General features: G+C 45.8%; 1 protein-coding gene across 1 annotated transcript in view; it reads left to right on the forward strand.

Moving 5' to 3' along the window:
- Positions 1-5,826: 5,826 nt before the first annotated feature.
- Positions 5,827-18,807, forward strand: part of Dstyk (dual serine/threonine and tyrosine protein kinase) — a 49,256-nt gene continuing 36,275 nt past the window's right edge. Inside the window, exon 1 of the mRNA XM_006988808.4 lies at positions 5,827-6,285. Within this exon, the coding sequence (XP_006988870.2) occupies positions 6,021-6,285 (265 nt within the window). The 5' untranslated portion in view covers positions 5,827-6,020. The remainder of the gene's footprint in view (positions 6,286-18,807) is intronic.

The following is an 18,807-nucleotide window of genomic DNA, read 5'->3' on the forward strand; positions in this document are numbered from 1 at the left end:
CTTAAGCATTTTAGGCTTTCTTTAGCTCACTTCTCCAAACTTTTCCAAGTTCCACCCACAGTTTACCTCTACAATGTTCAAATTTAGTCACAGCAATGACCCCACTTCTCTAGTACTAATTTTCTATGGATATTTTCGACTGTGCCAAACATATTCAAGGGAAGACTTCTGAAATCCATCAGAGTTTCTAAGGTTTCTCTTGACAGCCCTAGTTCTGTTGACTGAGGTAGAAGGTAGAAGGTAGAAGATCACAGTAGCTAGAGCTCGAGGCAAAGGCTACTCAAGTCATGGTAGACAAAATCTCAAAGACCCACCTGCCTCTGCCTCCTGAGTGTTGGGATTAAAGGTATGCATTGTCGCCGCCTGGCTTATCATTTTTTTGTATTTATTTTTTTATGTGTAGGAGTGCTTTGCTTGCATGTTTGTATGTATACCACACGCCTGCCTGGTGCCCATGGAGGACAGAAGAAGGTGTCCAGTCTCCTGGAACTGGAGTTATAAGCAATTGTCTGCTGCCATGTGGGTACTGGGAATTGAACTCAGGACCTCTGGAAGAACAGCCAGCGCTCTTAACCACTGAGCCATCTCTCCAGCCTGCAGATTCCTCCTTTTATCAGAAGTGATCACAGAACCAGCTTTAGCTCCCAGGTTTATTGTTACCAACGCGTCAGTTACTGTGATGGTTGGTTTTAAAGTCTATGACAAAAATTAGAGTCACCCGAGTGGGGTGTGTCACCTTAGGAATTGTCCCGATTGCCTTGATCGATGTGGGATGATCTCTCCAAACTGTGGGTGGCATCTTCAGGTGGCAGCCTGGAAAAGAGGTCACAGCAGAGGATTGTTTGTCTTCTGCTTCCTCTGCCTTCCCTCTCACCACTGAGCTGAGTTACTGGGCAGCTGCAGCTGCTGATTCCTTCGCTGATATCAGAACCAGCATGTCCAGGCATCTGTTGTTGACTAGGGGCCAGCTGTTTCCCAGGAACCTCCAGTCTTCTGGTGTCAGATTGGGACTGCTGAGTCACCCAGCCTCCTGGACGGAGCAACTTCTGGGTTCTCAGCCTTTCAGGTGTGAGTCACTATTTCAATATAAGCTGATTCAATAAATTATATATACATATATATATATACACATATATACATATATACATATGTGCACACACATATATGCATATATATGTTGTAGAGTATTTGTTTACACTGTAAAGATGTGTCTCTGCGTAAGGCCCCTTCTGATTAGTTTAATAAATGGCCACTAGCTAGGCAGGAGAGAATAGGCGGGGCTTCCAGGCAGAGAGAGAGACTCGGGGGAGGAATCTAGGTGCACAGATTCATCGAGACACAGAGAGGAAACAGGAGGTGCAGGATGGAAGAAAGGTAATGCCACATGGCAGAATGTAGATTATTATAAATGGGTTAATTTAAGTTATAAGAGCTAGTTGAGAACAAATCTAAGCTAAGGCAGAGTTTGTTATTTGTGAGCTGGCGGCCCAAAGAAAATCTAACTACACACACACACACACACACTTTTCTTTCTCTAGAGGACAGTTACCTTTATTTGGTGCCTCCCAAGTGTAAGGTATTTTATATGCTTTTCCCTATTATTATCACCCACACAATAACTACTGAAGTGGGTGATATTATTGTCCTATTTGGTGGAAAAGAAAAATCAAGACTCAGAAGGGCCAATGACTGAGATTTTACAGTAGCAAGAGAAATGAGAACCCAGGTGTGGTGGTTTGAATAGGAACGGCCCCCATAGGCTCATATATGAATGCTTGGTCACTAGGAAGTGGTGCCACTTGAAAGGGATTAGGAGGTGTGGCCTTGCTGGAGGAGGTGTGGCCTTGCTGGAGGAGGTGTGGCCCTGCTGGAGGAGGTGTGGCCCTGCTGGAGGAGGTGTGGCCCTGCTGGATGAAGTGTGTCACTGGGGGTGGACTTTGGGGTTTCAAATGCTCAAGCCAGGCTCAGTGTCTTTCTCTGCTGCCTGCTAATTTGGATGTAGACCTCTTAGCTACTGCTCCAGCACCATGTCTGCCTGTGTGCCACCATGCTTCTTGCTGTGACGATAATGAATTAAGCCTCTGCAACTGTAAGCCAGCCCCAATTAAATGTTCTCCTTTATGAGAGTTGCCATGGCCATGGTGTCTCTTCACAGGAATAGAACATTGACTAAGACACCAGGTTTATAGTATGATAATGCAGTTGATAAAAGCAGCTGTTCTTCCTGGGAGTGGTGGTGCACACCTTTAGTTCCAGCACTCCAGAGGCAGAGGCAGGTCCATCTAGCTCAGGCCAGCAAGAGCTACCTAGTGAGACCCTGTCTCAGGGGAAACAAAACAAAACAACCTGAAAAAAACAACTGTTATTTTAAAAACATACTTGGATCTACTTTGAGATCATGGTAGCCCTTTTTAAATATGATTATTATGTAAATAAAGTACTATTGCTCCCATTTTACAGATAAGGAACTAAGACTAGAAAGTAAGTGACATCTCTAAGGTAATACAAATTTTAGGAGTGGAGAACAAGGATTTCAATGCAAATTCTGTCAGACTCATTTCTTTAACCCCGAGTCTTTGGTGACTCCCGTAATGTACCTTTGCATCCTTGTTGCCCAAATTATGGTCCATAGGTCAGCAACAATGGCACCACCTGACAACATATTAAACAAGTGCAACATAAAAGAATGCAATACATCTTTGCATCATTAAACAAATGTTCCACAGCATAAATGAATGTAACACATCTTTAATAAACATTCTACAACAGTTCACTGTTGCAGCCTTAATGGCTTAAATCTTAAAAATCATGAATGTTTGCCTGCATGTATATCTGTACACCAGGTGTGTGCCGGGTGACCAATGAAGCCATTAGGGGGTTTTGAATCCCAAAACTAGAATTATGTATGGGTGCTGGGTACTAGGTGCTGGGAACTGAACTTGAGGTCAGCTGGGTCCCGGGGAACCAGGAAGCAGGCAGTACTCTTAATCACTGAGCTTTTTCTCCAGCCCCAACTCTCTCTCTCTCTCTCTTTCTCTCTCTCTCTCTCTCTCTCTCTCTCTCTCTCTCTCTCTCTCTCTCTCTCACACACACACACACACACACACACACACACACACATGCGACAAGGCCTCATGTAGCCCAGGCTGGCCTCAAACTAACTACTATGGTTAAGGATTAGTTTAAACTTCTGATTCTCCTTCCTCTAGCACCCAAGTGCTGGGGATTGCAGGCTTGTGCCAGCATGCCCAGGATATGAGGTGCTGTGGATTGAGCCCAGTGTTTTATGCATGCTTAGTAAGCACTCTACCCACTGAGCGATACCAGCCTAACTTTAAAAATTCTAAGTAACAACAAAACACTGCTTTTCTTGGCAGATCAAAAATGATGATACATGCTTTCACATTTTCAAATGATGCATAGATTTTAGTTCCTGCTGCAAAACCTGAAAGTTCCATCAGTAAAGGACTTGCCCAACAAAACATGCCATCCATATGGTCGAATACTACACAGTTCAAGAGAATGAAGCAGATCTTTCTGTTCTGGTAAGAAAGTCTTTAAGGCTGTAACAGAGTGTGTGTGGTGTTTGTTTATGTTTAAAGTACGTGTGCAGTTTTTACCATGGTGGCTGCATCCTGCAGGGAACTAGATGACTAGGAGTCAGGGATGGAACACCAAGGGAGGGGGCTGGAGAGATGGCTCAGCAGTTAAGAGCACTGGCTGTTCTTCCAGAGGTCCTGAGTTCAATTCCCAGCAACCACATGGTACCTCACAACCATCCATAGTGAGATCTGGTGCCCTCTTCTGGCATACAGGCAGAACACTGTATACATAATAAATAAATCTTAAAAAAAAAAAAAAGAAAGAAAAAGAAAAAAAGAAAAAGAAAACCAAGGGAGACTTAGTTTTCCTCATGTCCCATTTATATCTTCTGAAGTTTGTACTGGTTTCTTATATCACTTTTCTTTTTGGAAACAACAGGTCTTACTACCTAAGTCTGGCCTGGAACTTGCTATGTACCCCAGGCAGACTTTAAACCTCACCATCCTCCTGCCTCAACCTCTAACTTATTTTTTTTTGAGATTTACTTTATTTTTATTCTGAGTGTATAGCTGTTTGTCCTGTGTGTTTGTGTACCATGTGTGTAGTGAAGGGGGACTGGAATTACAGTTGTCAACTACCATGTGGGTGCTGGGAATTGAACCCTGGACTCCTGGAAGAACAGTCAGAGCTCTTAACCACCGAGCCATCTCTCCGGCCTCCTCCTACTTATTTTTAAAATATAAAGTACTAATCAATAGTTTTGTGACGTTGAGATGAGGTAGTTATGTAGTCCAGGCTGGCCATAAACTTGTGTTTATCCTTCCTCAGTCTCCTGAGTGTCGGGATTACAGGTGTGTCTCACTGTGTGTATCTCATCTAGATGGATTCCTCCTCCAGCCTCAGTGTTCTCTCCACAGGTCCCCCTAACTGGAAATTCTTGTGTGTGATGAATCATCATGCACTGCTTTCTTAGAATAGAGACAGGGTCTCACTGTGTACCCCTGGCTAGCCTGGCACTCACTGTGTGTAGATCAGGCTGGTTTTGAACTCACTGAGATCCACAAGTGCTGGCGTTAAAGGGATGTACCACCACACCCAGCCCATGTTCTATTTTTAAACAACACTATCAACCTTCTTTTCTTGGAATTACCATTTTGTGTTTTCACTTCTGTTTTATTTACTGAGCCTTTTGGAAAGCATGGTAATACAATCTTGTAAAGGAGAAGAATGGGCAGTGGAGAACGCACAGAGGAAGGAGTGAATGGGAAGGCACACGAGGCGCCCTCTTTGTAGCTAGCCTCCATCCAAGTGCAGATTCATTTGAATCGGTGGGCTTTTAGAAAGTGCCACAAGTTCCTATTAAAGGCTCCATATTTCACATCAAATTACTCTAACATAATGACATCACTTAGTTAAGAGCCCAGGTTACTCAAGATACCATGAGTTGTGTGGTGTGTGTGTGTGTGTGTGTGTGTGTGTGTGTAAAATTTTAAAGCTAGACTTAAGAACTAAAAAGCCTTAAAAATCAACTTGTTTAGACATCATAGTTGATAAAACAGGGTCATGCCTTAGGTTACAAGGCAAGGGGTGTGTGTGTGTGTGTGTGTGTGTGTGTGTGTGTGTGTGTGTGTGTGTGTAACAGGAGAAGAGGTTAACTGGTGTCAAGTTCTGTCCCTTTTGTGATTGTGTTACGTGTCCGTGACAGTCTGAGTGATGGAAGTTTGCCACACTGGCAGAAACGTAGTTAAGATAATCAGAAAGCTTTAGAAGGCTACAGACCTCAACTTCCCCTTATCCAGCCGGCTCCACAAGAAACTAACTGTCCTTTCCTTTATATCTCACCCACCCTTTCACAACCCCCCTTCCACATCTAGAGCAGGAGAAAAGAAAACGTGGACTGTCCCACCAACAGGAAAGTTTTCACTATCCCCAGGGTATTTTCAATCAATTCTCTAGTGTCCGTTGTGTCCATCTGGGGTAACCATAGAGATATTCTGGCCTCAGTCTTATTTCCTCTTTCGACTATTTAAATCTTTCGCCTCGATTTGAGGTACCCCATTTCCACCGGCGTTCGGACTCCGCTGGTTTTGCCTTTCCCTGGGGACTTGTGTACAGAGCAAGAACACATTTTAAACCAAACGAGTGTTGTAAGCACAGGGATCAGTCGGGTCCACCCGCTCCCGCGCTTTCCCGTGGGCGTTGCGGCATTCCACCCAGTCCAGACTACAAGTCCCAGGAGCCCGCGCAACGACGGTGCCTCGGTGAGCGCTTCCCTCGCTCCGCGGGGGAGCGGAGAAAGGTTCTGGCCAGTGCCCGGCGTCCCTGGCTGCTCTGCCGCGGCGGTGACGAGGCTGGAGGCCCGGCGGAGCGCCGGCAGGGGCGTTGGGAGGCGGATTCCGCCTCCCCTGAGCGCTAGGGGGCGGGAGGAGGGGGCCGGGCCAGCGGCGCAGCTAGCCGCCGAGACAGCGGGCTGAGCGATGGAGGCCGACGGGCTGCCGTGGGCCGGCGAGTCCGTTTCGGGCCCCGGCCCGGGAGGCGGCGGAATGATCCGCGAGCTGTGCCGGGGCTTCGGCCGCTACCGCCGCTACCTGGGACGGCTGCGGCAGAACCTGCGAGAGACCCAGAAGTTCTTCCGCGACATCAAATGCTCCCACAGCCACAGTTGTCCCTCCTCCCCCGCGGGCGGCGGCGCGGCCGAGCTTGGCCCTGCCGGCGACGTCGCCGAAGCCCCGCTGCCAGCGGGTAAGGAGGACAGGCCCGAAGGAGAGGGGAAAATTGGAGGGTGGCACCTCCGTCGGCAAAACAAACCCCGGGAGGAGGCCGCCGGTGGGAGTGGGCCGCGGGGGCGGCGCGGGGCCTGGGCCGCGGGGATCTGAGATGAGGTGGGAGGACATCCCTGGGGAGAGGTGGCGAGGGCTCGAGACCGGGAGGCAGAACCCTTTTCGGGCTAAGCGGGGAGTGGGAAAGTTGCTCTGAGTTGGGGGTGCGCAGTTTGGGGGCCGAGTCCTCCCAGTTAGGCATCAAGTTGGGTGCTCCTGGAGTCCCTGGACGCCTTGGGACTGCACTGGCATGTGTGTGTGTGTGTGTGTGTGTGTGCGCGCGGGGGGGGGGGGGGGTTGGGTGTGTAAAATGATTGTAATCCAATCAAGAGGCAGCCTTGTGAAGATGCCCTCTAAATAGGATTTGGAGTCGCCGAAGAAAAATATACCTAAAAGGTGCCAGCAATTAATCGGCCAGAGATGTTACTTGGGTTTATGGTGAAAGAGTTAAGGAAGACTTGTTGTTGTTGTTGGGGGTGGAGGAGGGCGGTCCTGAGCCCTTAAAGAACTTGCCCTTCTTGATTTTTTTTTTTCTTCTTTTTCTGGGACGTGTCAGAGGTCCCAAATCACTTTAAATACTGCAAGATCTTTGATCCTCCTTGATTGCTTTTAAACTGCAATTGGAGGGAAACTGGAGGGTTTAGCCGCTGTGTCTGTCTCCTCGGGAAGTTGATGGAAGGGAGAAGCCACTGGTATTCCATATGGATGTGTTTAGGGGACAGCATTACAGCAGATATGGCCTTGGTTTTTATTTAGTGATTCTCAAGCTGCAATGTGGATTAAAATCATCTCAGGACTGTATTAAAAACGCCATGTCCCAGGCTCTGTCTCCCGGATTCTTGTTGTGTAACCGTGGTAGGTGGGTCCTAAGAGTCTAATTAGGAGTTCAAGATGCTGGGATCTGATACAGGTGTTTTATTAACACTCTCAGAAATACGAATTTAGATGCTGGTGACAAGTTTGGACTTAAGGTGAACTTGTGAATTGAACCCTACACTCATATTAGATGTATGTTTAATATCTTAAATTTGCCTGAGACTCCGGAACAGGGGATTTAAAGATGTGCTGGTAAGTTCTGATAGAGTCTTCAATGATGCTGTTCCATTGCCCAGGATAGCAGTTTAAACAGTCCTTGTTTTGGGCCAGCAACATAGCTCAGCCAGTAAATGTACCTGCTGCCAAGTTGGTCAGGAGAGAACCTGCTCTTGAAAGTTGACCTTGGCTGCCACACCACACACACACACACACACACACACACACACACACACACACACCCGAATATATGTATTTTTATTTATTTATTTATTTATTTATTTATTTATTTATTTATTTATTTATTTATTTATTTATTTTTGGTTTTTGAGATAGGGTGTCTCTGTGTAACCCTGGCTGTCTTGGAACTCTTGCTGTCAACCAGGCTGGCCTTGAACTCACAGGGATTCAACCTGCTTCTGCCTCCCAAGTTCTGGGATCAAAGGCATGAAATGCCACCATCGCCTGGCTGAATATATGTATTTTTAAAAGATCTTTTTTTTTCTTCTTGTCTTTTCTTTTTTTTTGGGGGGGGGGGTTGAGACAGGGTATCTCTGTGTTTGTTTGTTTATTTATTTATTTATTTATTTATTTTTGGTTTTTTGAAATAGGGTGTCTCTGTGTAGGCTGTCCTGGAACTTACTCTGTAGACCAGGCTTGCTTCGAACTCACAGAGATTCACCTGTCTCTGCTTCCTGAGTGTTGGGATTAAAGGCATGTGCCGCCATGGCCAGGAGAAAGATCTCACTTACCTCTGGAGATAGAGAGCTCTAGGGTGAGCTCTGCCTCTTCTGGTAGCTTTTGACACACCCAGAGGCGTGCTGTCAGAAAGAGGATATGCCCGCCAAGCTTTGCAGCAGCCTCCTCCATCCCAAGACCCTCCTGTAGCTTTGCTTTAAAAGCTCTCTGGTGATGCTCTGACTTTAAAATGACTGTCTCAGAGTTATTCCTTAAAAAAAAAAAAAAAAAAAAAAAAAAATCAGAATGGATTTGACTTAGGTGGAGATTTTCAAATTTTCAAGCATCTTGGTTGGCTTTTGTGTCCTTTAAAGACAAACCTAAGACATACAAAACCACCTTTGTATTCTTGCTTAATTGGCTTTTCTGATTGACTGCATCGTGATCTAATTTTTGCATACTTAAGCTTTTTTTTTTACCCTTTGGAATGTGCCCATCTCAATAAAATCCCAGGAGGGCACAGATGACAGGGTAGGGGCCAGTTTGATTTTGTTCCATACCATGCTTCCCAGTCATCCGGGAGGGGTCTGTGTTTGGGGGTGCGACTGCACCAGAGTTTCAGGTATCTCTTTCTGTGTCTGGTTGAAGGATGCTGTTGTCCTGGCTGTTTTGGTAAAGGTGTTAGAGAGTAGAACTACTCCAGAAAGGACAATTAGCTCCTCGTGCTAGTTGGAGCTTTTTGGTAAGGTCAAAGTCACTGGGAGGTGTCTCAGCTTTCTTTTGTGAGTGTTGGTTTCTGATTAATAGGGACTCAGAACATGGAGGAAAGGGGCACTCGGTTCTTAACCTAACAAGCCCTTCTTGGTTTAACGCAGTGTGATATTTGAGCAACTGAAGATCTGGAAATAACTATATTTTGGAGTTGTTGGACTAAAAAGATGGCAACAATAATAAAGCATTTAAAAATATTTCTTTGCATACTATTTGGCATAACACATAACACCATTTTTTAAAACTTTCACTTTCAACCATAGAGACCTGGGAAGAACCCCAAAATAGCACTTCTCTTTTATTTTTGGTAGGTATGCATTCACTCAAGTTGGTGTATAGAACATAAATAGCTCCAGGATTGTGCAAGTTACGTGTGGACAGGAGGCCAGGTTCGGGGTAGGAAGGGTGCCTGTGACCTCAGCCCTGGGGGCAATTAGAAGGATCACTGTCAGGAGGGTCTCTGTTAGATTCAGGGCCAGCCAAGGCTTCATAGGGAGTTCCAGCCCTGCCAGGTTTACTTAGCAAAACCCTGTCTCACACTGCTCCTCCCCCTCAAAAGAAAAGAAGAAAGGAAAAGAAGAAGTCGATGGAATTAGGCATGGCAGTGCTCAGGAGCCTGAGATGGGAGGACTGTAAGTTCTGGGTCAACCTGGGCTCTGGAGTGGTGGTGGTGGTGGTGGTGGGAGCCGTATAGATTAAATAGAGCTCTTAAAATGTTGTGGCTTTGAGTAGCTTTGCTTGTACAAAGAAAACTGAGCTGTAAAAGAAGGTTCATTGAGTCCGTTCCCCCATTGTTCAAGTCGTCTCGTGTAGCCATGCGGGAGAGACCCCTCGGCCTGTTGGGTTTTTTGTTTTGTTATTTGTCTTTTCTTCTCTGCTAGAGCATTCAGAAGCAATGAGATAAAGGCTTTGAACCCTTTGTAGGCGAAGCAGGGTAGAGTATTACCAAACAGAAGAAGGAAAAACATTTGTCTTATTTTATGACCCAGTGCAGGGCCTGGTTGTTGCAGTTCTTCTTAAAGCGCTCCATTTTAAGAAGCTGGAGTGACTCATGTGTGTCTGGTTGGAAGGCTGTCATTTGTGTTGCCTCCCTTGGTCTTAACTGATCATAACTGTGTTGTGTCACAGCTTCCTCATCTGGAGATGGGGGATTGTTGGGAGTTAGTATTGCGTGTTTAGAGCGGCTCTGCTGGGGGCTGGTAAGTAGCGGCTGCCGTTTGTCCTTGATACGCTCTCCCCGTGTTCGTCCGTCCGGGCTGCTCTTAAGCTCTGTTCAAGGGATCCCTCTGCCTCTGCCTCTCAAGTGCTAGGATTACGAGTACACATCCAGGCCCGCAGTAGCCATGATTAGGTAGACATGTGAGGGCCGGGGGTGTGCTGGTCAGTATGTTACACATGGGAGTTAAAGAGTCAGGTCAAGAAATTTGCCTTGCCTCAGGGGAGTGGATACCAGTCCCCCCGCTCTCCCACTTTTTCTCCTTTCAGTAGAGTCCCGAGATGTAGGTCGGCTTGGCTTCAAACCTGTAACCCTGCCTCACCTCCTGAGTGCAGAGACTGTAGGTGTGCAGCCCGACTTTGGCTTACACTTGTAAGAAAAACTAATGATAATTGTTATTATTGCAGAGCACCTGTTTTCATATGTTGGGTGATGGGAAAGAAGCTGGAGGCCTGAACTTGGTCCTCTGCAGAGGTATAATCTCACCTAGAACTTATACACATGTAACACATCAACTGCAAACAGGAAGGCCGAGTGGCTAGATTATAGGCCTTTTAAAATGAATTTTAATTCTCGGGTTTTTAATAGCTGTTTGCTTTTTGCTGTTTACTAGATGTGTCTCTCCGCACTCTTGGGCCTCTTTTGGTCACTCTTAGAATTTCAGAAGCCAGGCCCTAACACTTACTGAGAACGGACTTTGTCCTGGAAATCTGTAGCACAGAGTGTAGTCAGCAAAGGTGCTGTGACTGGGAGCCGGGCACTTGGAAGGCAGGAGGATCTGGGCTTCAGGATCAGTCTGAGCTATATACAGAGCTCCAGGCTCGCCTGGGCTTCATAGTGAGACCTGTCTCAAAATCCAAACCAGCAAACAAAAAAAAATGGTCCTTCCTGTCTCACTGTCTGAGGTGGGAGTGATAATGCTCACCGTACAGCGTTGTGACACTTGGAGACGGTGGACACTACAGCTCACGTGTAGGTGTTAATAGATGTGGCTCGTGCCCGTGGTAGGGTGTGGTGAACATTGGATTAGCAAGTGGGCTTGGCGGGAGGGGGGAGTAGGACAGAAAGGTGTAAGGAGGGACAAACAGCGCTGTACTGGAGCCAGGTCTCCAGGCTTCAGTCCAGTTCTGCTTCCGTGGCTCCTGTGTGTCCCTGGCCGGCGTCGGAGTACAAGTGCACTCTTCCTAGAGACTGTTAACATGAGTCCTCCTGTAGAACTGTGGTTTACCGTGGTAGGAGACCTTATCCCACTCACTAAAGAAAATGTGACACACCCTCCTCGGGCCCCTTACCTGGCTCCTGCTCCCTGAGGCTCAGGGCTTTAGGGACCACCTTTGCTGATCAGAACCTTGCTAGGAAATGGCCTCTCGGAGCACAATGGCCTTTGCACCCTTTCCTTTTCAGTCTGTCTCCCATCTCTTAAACTCCTAGGTGTGTGTGATCCTGCTACTTCAGCCTCCTGAGTAGCTGGCACTGTAGACATGTGCCACTGTGCCTAGGTGAGCGGAAGTCAGAGTCCAGGCCCTATCCAAAATAACTGTTTTCATGTCCCAGAGAATGATTTTCTTGCAGTACTAACTAGACCAATAACTGTTTTCATGTCCCAGAGAATGATTTTCTCGCAGTACTAACTAGACCACAGTGCCATCGAGGTGTGAGAAGTGAGTTCTCAATGTTCATGCACTCAGCAGCTCTTTATGTAAGTCATTCTTCCTGGGGACCTGAGATGCGCCATTCCAGAATTGCAGTTAGGAAAGGAAGCTTAGCATTTCACCAGGCCCCAGTGAAGGATGTCTACAGATTGGTTGCCTCCTTAACCATCACCTGTCTTTGAAGAGATGGAGAATGATGGGATGAAGGACATATAAAACTGAAGACCTAAGCAGGGCATGGTGGTGCACAACTTTAATCCCAGCACTCAGGAGGCCAAGGCAGATGGATCTCTGTGTGTTTGAGGCCAGCCTGGTCTACATAGAATGCTTCAGAACAGCCATGACTATGTAGAGAGACCCGTCTGAAAAACAAAACAAAAAACAAAGACTGAAGACCTGAATTCAAGCCCCAGAATCCATATGGTAGAAGGAAAGAACCAATTCTTCTTGTAAGTTGTCCTCTGACCTCTACAGGTATGTGCATGATGCATATATGTTTTTACGTACACACATTAAAAATACTGTATTGGGGCTGGAGAGATGGTTCAGAGGTTAAGAGCACTGGTTGCTTTTCCAGAGGTCCTGAGTTCAATTCCCAGCACCCATATGGTGACTCACAACCATCTGTAGTGAGATCTGACACCCTCTTCTAAATAAATAAATAAATCTTAAAAAAAAAAAATACTGTATTGAAGCCAGGTGGTGGTGGCGCACACCTTTAATCCTAGCACTCAGGAGGCAGAGCCAGGCGGATCTCTGTGAGTTTGAGGCCAGCCTGGGCTACAGAGTGAGTTCCAGGAAAGGCGCAAAGCTACACAGAGAAACCCTGTCTTCAAAAACCAAAAACCAAACCAAACCAAATAAAACAAAACAAAAACAAACAAACAAACAAAAAACTGTATTGATAAAGAGTTGAGGGGTGGGGGTTGTCTCGGTGGTAGAGAGAGCTTACCTAACTGCAAGGCCCGGGATCTCATCTCCTTTCTGCTAAAAGGAACAACAAACTTTGAAAAGGAGTTGGGGTATTCTGTACGCTTTGTGAGTAGTGGTGATTGCCCTGTTTGTGTGGTTCACTGCAAATGTATCCCATCCCATTACCATTAGTGATCCACCCATCTTTGCCTTTCTTAGAGGAAGATGTGATGCTCCTGTGGAAACGTGGGTTGTGTCCCCCCCCACCCCCACCGCCCCCACCCCCCACCAAGAGTTGCAAGATCCAAGGTGAATTTCCCCTGCACGTAGGAAAATAGTCTCTACGTGGTACAGAGAATCAGTAATATAATGTGGGTGTGTAGAAGGTGCACTTTTCTTTCTTACCTCGCAGGACTTTGGCTGGGTCCCTTGTGGGGATGCCCAGTCTCAGGTCAGTCCCTTTCTGGGCTTGAAGATTCAGTTCTTTGGTAGTTTGGGATCTTGGAACTTGAGAGCTGACAGAGAACATGTGAGTGGTGATAGGGACATGTGCACTCCTGCTTTGAGCTGTATAGATCAGGGTTTCTGTGAAAGTCCCTTATATACGTTCCTCTCAAGTCCAGACCAGAGCCCTGAAGGAAAGCCAGCCATAGCATGGGGACCCGTTGACAACCTCCTCTCCCCAACTGAATTGCCAATCTTATGCCCTGTATTTTTTCCCCCTCTCCTGGGTAATGTGAATGGTGTGGATGTACTCTCCAGCTCTGTGCCGTGTGGCTATGGGAACCTTTGGACCAGGCTCACTTTGGAATTACACTTCTGTTCCCTGGGGCACTGTTCTCTGGGCAGGAAGCTGGAAGCAGGATCTCAGAACTGTTTTGCTTTTCACATGTCTAGCTAATTGATGCGTCAGAATTGTTCTGAAGAATAATGTCTTGGTTATGTATTCATAAAAGCCTTTGAATTTTAAAATACATTTCTTTTTTTAAAGTGCCTTTTATCTCTTTACTTGGATGGATGTAAAGTTTCTAAATTTAGATTAATCAGATTAAGAACTTTAATGCATTATTTATGTCACATTGGCTTCTCTTTGGTGGCTTTTACCCTTTCCACTCCAGATAGTGGGAGAGAAGTCACAAGATTCCCTGCATCTCTCTCCTCTCCTCTCTTTTCTCTCATCTCTTCCCCCCCCCCTTTCTACCCAGACTTTGCAGGGCCCCAAAGGGGCTAGGTTACAAGACTTTTTTCTATGAAAACTCTTTCTATTCCTGTTAGAGAGACCATAGCTGAGCTGTTAGAGAGTTTACTTCTTAGGAATATTCTGTAGAACAGACTTGAGCTTTGAAATTGTGAAGACAGGTAAGTACAAGGAAGGATATGGAGAAGAACAGCCTGGGAGCAAAGTCATTCTTGGTTTTTAGCATACAAGGCCCCTCTAGAGAAAGTGATTTCACTTTCTCTTGGAAGAACACCTGACCTGTTCTCTTGTGCTTATTCCACGGAGAGACAGAGAATTCCTACCACCGTAACCTGGAAAATCGGTCTTCTTAGCATACACTAAAACTAATTCAGGGTGGGCAGGAGGATGCCTGCATTCTTTGGATGTGCTGATGTTTCCTCTACTCCTGGGTGAACAGGAGGGGTCACTTGCAGGCACTGGAAGGTCAAGCTTCTCTGCTGGCTTCTTCATTAATGAACTTATAAGGAGGTCTGTTGGAGTACTGCTGCCTGAGCTTGTGGAGCTGGATTCTAAATTTCATTCTGAACTACTTAGAGTCCTGAAAGCACCCTCTTCCCCAAGAGGGAGCAGTAAACCAGAGGAAGAACCAAGATTCGTGCAGGGTAGCAGTGAGGACAAGGAAGGAACTGTTATTAAGTTGTTTATAAATATACCGAATCCTGTTGTTACTGTAGTTGACATTTTTCCCCTGTAGGGTCAAAGTATGTCTCTTGGTCTCTTTATTTCCTGGGATCTAGAGCTGTGTCTTTACTGGATGTCCTTTTGGGTCATTAAAAAAAGTATTTTGAAATAATTTCAAAGACACATGAACACTTTCAGAAGCATGGAAAGAGCTCATGTATTTGCTCATACAGTTGTCAGCATCTCCCAGTTGACCCCTGTCCCCCATGTTATGTCTCATCCTTTGGAAGCCTTTAAGAGCAAGATGCAGACAAGTTGTCTCATCTCTAAACACTGCAGTGTGCAGTTCCCCAGACAAGGACATGATTCCACATATCATCATGCAGCTCTCCGAATCAGGAAGTCAGTATGGATTCATTGCCATCCAGTCTTTGGCCACATTCGAGCTTGCTGACTGTCCCGACACATGTCCCTGGCAGTTCCCTTGAACGCATGTTGCATTTGGTTGTCACACCTCTTCAGACTCCCTTAGGAGCAGTTTCCTTGCCCTTTCCTTGACACCTGTATCTGTGCCAAGTTACAAGAATAGGCCTTACCTTGTGTAGAATGACCGATCTGGATCCGCATGTCATTATGATGACTGGACTCAGTCATGGAGCAAAATGACATTCCCATGCCACCTGACAGAGCACAGGCTGCCCTGCCTGACTGGAGGTGTTAAGTGGTCACTAAGTGGGTGTCCTCTAGCCAACTCCACTTTAACTTCTCCATTTCTCTTTGCTCTTGCTCAGTCTCTTATGGGAATGTGTTCTCAGATTTTACCGATAGCTTGTTCCTCAAAACCCTTTTCCTCTAGACCAGTGCTTCTCAACCTGTGGGTCTTGGCCTCATTTGGGGCGGGGGTGGAGGGTGGGGGTGGGGTTAATAACCCTTTCACAGGGGTCTCTGAAGACGGTTGGAAAACACAGATATTTACATTATGGTTCATAACAGTAGAAGAATTATAGTTATGAAGTAGCAATGAAATATTTTTATGGTTGGGGGGTCACCACAACATAAGGAACTGTACTAAAGGGCTGCAGCATCAGGAAGGCTGAGAACCACTGCTCTAGACTAGCGTCTAGAGTAACATCCACTGACGGTCTTCACTGCTCAGTGGTACTTTTCATAGCCATCATTCTTTCTGTCTTTCTTGTTGCTGTTCTAAAGAGAGCTTGCTTTATTTATATCAGTGTGGACTTGGATTTGGGATTTTTTTGAGTGGGTCATAACTTTTAGTATTTTTTTATGATTAAATTATCCGGTTTGGTTAGTGAGACCCTTTTTAGTCTGGCTCCAGTGTCCTTTGGTACATCCTCACCTTTGAGTCATTCCTAATGGTTCATCTGCTTCCTTACAAATGGCAGAACTTGAGTGTGATGCACAGGCCTGGCATCCTTTGAGGAATGGCTTCTTCCATTTCTGCATCCCTAATGACAGCCTCAGCTGCCTGTTGTGTTTCTGTTCCCTGTGCACCGTGATGGTGCCAGGAGCACTTTCACTCAGGAAGGAACTGTTGGCAGGCTGCCGAATGTCTTCATCTTTTCATACGGCTCTGGGGTACCAGTTTCTAGGGAGGTCTCCCTTGTTTTTCTAGTCTAGGACAACCTTTGTGATTTTTAAAATGTGGGGGTCTTCCCAGGGCTACCACACAGAATAACTTTAGCAATACTCCATTGTAGTAGAATTTTTTTAAAGGCGTGTTGTAGCATGAATCTTAAAAGTTCTTATTAATAAAATCAAACCCGAGGCCAGTTATTGGGGTCAGTGCTGGTAGATCAGAGAGACAGAACAAGCCACAGCTATCTCACCTCGCCAATTCCTCAGCTGGTCCTGTTTCCTCAGACTGGAAGCTTCTGTGTCCTCATCCCAATGGCTCTCAGCTGAACTGCTGCTTAAAAGCCTGAATGCTTATCCAGCCAAATGCTTAACCAGCCAAATGCTGCTAGTTTCTGGTCCTCACGCCTTATATATCTTTCTGCTTTCTACCACCACTCCCTGGGATTAAAGGCTGGCTTTCTGGGATTAAAGGCGTGTGTCACCATGCTTGGCTGTTTCCAATGTGGCCTTGAACTCACAGAGATCCAGAGGGATTTCTGTCTCTGGAATGCTAGGATTAAAGGTGCTATCACTGCCTAACTAGTGGCTTTTCTGTTCTCTGACCCAAGATAAGTTTATTAAGGTACATGATATTTTGGGGAACACAATACCACCACAGCATGTTACTTTTGTTTATGTTGCATTTGTTAAACTCTGTGAAACTGTGTTACTGTGCCTGTCTAAAACACCTGATGGTCTAATAAAGATCTGAACGGCCAATAGCAAGGCAGGAGAAAGGATAGGTGGGGCTGGCAGGCAAAGAGAATGTATAGAGGGAAAAATCTGGAAAGAGAAGGAGCCAGAGAAGGGGAGGACATCAGGGGCCAGCCACTCAGCTACACAACCAGCAAGCCACGGAGTAAGAGTAAGATTTACAGAAGTAAGAGAACGGGAAAAGCCCAGAGGCAAACGGTAGACGGGATAATTTAAATTAAGGAAAGCTGGCTAGAAACAAGCCAAGATAAGGCCCGGCATTCATAAGTAAGAAAAAGCCTCCATCTGTGTGTGATTTTGCCCCCAAAGAGAAAACAGACAAACAGACAAACAAAACAAAACAAAACACCACTCCTTCAGCTGGACTTGAGCTTGCAATAAGAACATGTGTTTTCTTAAGTCATGTGTCTCCTGTATTATTCAGAATCTTTTATATTTAGTGGATGCTCAGGGAGTTCTTTGGAAATGGTAAATATGTTTCTTATCTAGAAACTTTTTCTCTAAGCTCATGGGAATTTTGTTCCAAGTTCAATACTTTAAAACTTGTAATAGAATTGATTGTAGCAGAAGACTGTAGCGTTTTTCAGCGTAGATTGATCCTTCCCTTTACTCTTGGCACATAGAGCTAAAGTGAAGTAAAATTTCACTATTTATTTTGGAAATGTATGTTTGTGTCACAGTTCCTTTCAGTTAACTATAGAATCTATTTTTTTATTTGCTTTTAGACAGGACTTATAGTAGCTTGCCACAAAATCATAGTATATAGAGAAGTTAAGTTAAAAATGAGATAAACAAACAAACAAACACCTGAGGGATGAATGTGGTGGCATACACTTGCAATCCCAACTGTAGGAAGGTAGAGGCAGGGGGATTATAAATTTGAGGCTAGCCTAAGCTACAGAATGAGACCCTGCCTCAAACAAACAAAAAGCCAAAAGAAGGAAATGTGCTTGGGCACCAGCTGGGTTAAGACCTGGATGAACTCTGTCTGAAGTCCTTGTCGGTCACTCTTGAGGTGTGGTTCTTTTTCCATCTCCAGGTCGAAACCCAATCTCCTGTAGCAAAACCAGCTTAATGAGCAAAGCACAGTGATGGATTGAAGTTTTATGTGCTTGGAGCTTCTTAAATGATGACCTCCAAATCCGGGGAAAGTGGTCATCATGCTTAGGTCTGGTGAAGAGGGATGGCTGTATAGAATGGCACGAGCTGAGGTATCATCTAATAGTGGAGATGGAGTGGGGAGGCCCAGCATGGCCTGTCTGTCCCGTTTCCTGGGCCACTTCTGTAGCCTTCATCCCTCTCTGTCTGCAGCAAGACACGGCTGAAATCTAGAGACGACAAATGAAGTATGGTGGCCCATCAGTAATCCCAGCACTCACTCAGGGCCAGCCTGTCTCAAAAGAAAAAAGGAGTGAATTTCCAGCCTTTATGGCTGGCTTGGGATGGAGGATTTCTAGTTTCCATGTCCACCTTCAGGAAGAAAATTCTGAATTCTGTGGATTAGTTTGGAGGAGGGTAGAACACTGGCAGGCAGAAGATCAGGAGAGAGACTTTATTTCAGAGCCCTTCCAGACTTTAACTTGAAGTATGCAGCGTGCCAAAGTGCCATACTTTTGGCAGTCTGTTTTCCGGATCCCAGTAAGCTGCAGTAGTATGAAAAGGTAAGGAGCAGAGTCACACTTACTCCAGATAGTACCGTAGGCTGATGTTCCCTTGGCCTTCGTTCACCGTGAGTATGGATGACTGATTGGGATGGGAAACAAGCAGGAATGCAAGTGTATGGATCCAAGCCCACCTGCCATTTCTGCAAATCCAACCCAGTATTTAGTGTATCCTGACAGGGCACTGGTGACATAATATGCCTTCTCTTTTTAGAAGTCTTCAAATCCAAACAGTAATGTATCCTGGCTGGTGGGAAGAGCATTGAGAACTTCGTAGAAAGGCACCTGTACAGCTCCTTTTAGAGAAGGA

Source organism: Peromyscus maniculatus, chromosome 11 (assembly GCF_049852395.1).
Source record: "Peromyscus maniculatus bairdii isolate BWxNUB_F1_BW_parent chromosome 11, HU_Pman_BW_mat_3.1, whole genome shotgun sequence".
NCBI lineage: Eukaryota > Metazoa > Chordata > Mammalia > Rodentia > Cricetidae > Peromyscus > Peromyscus maniculatus.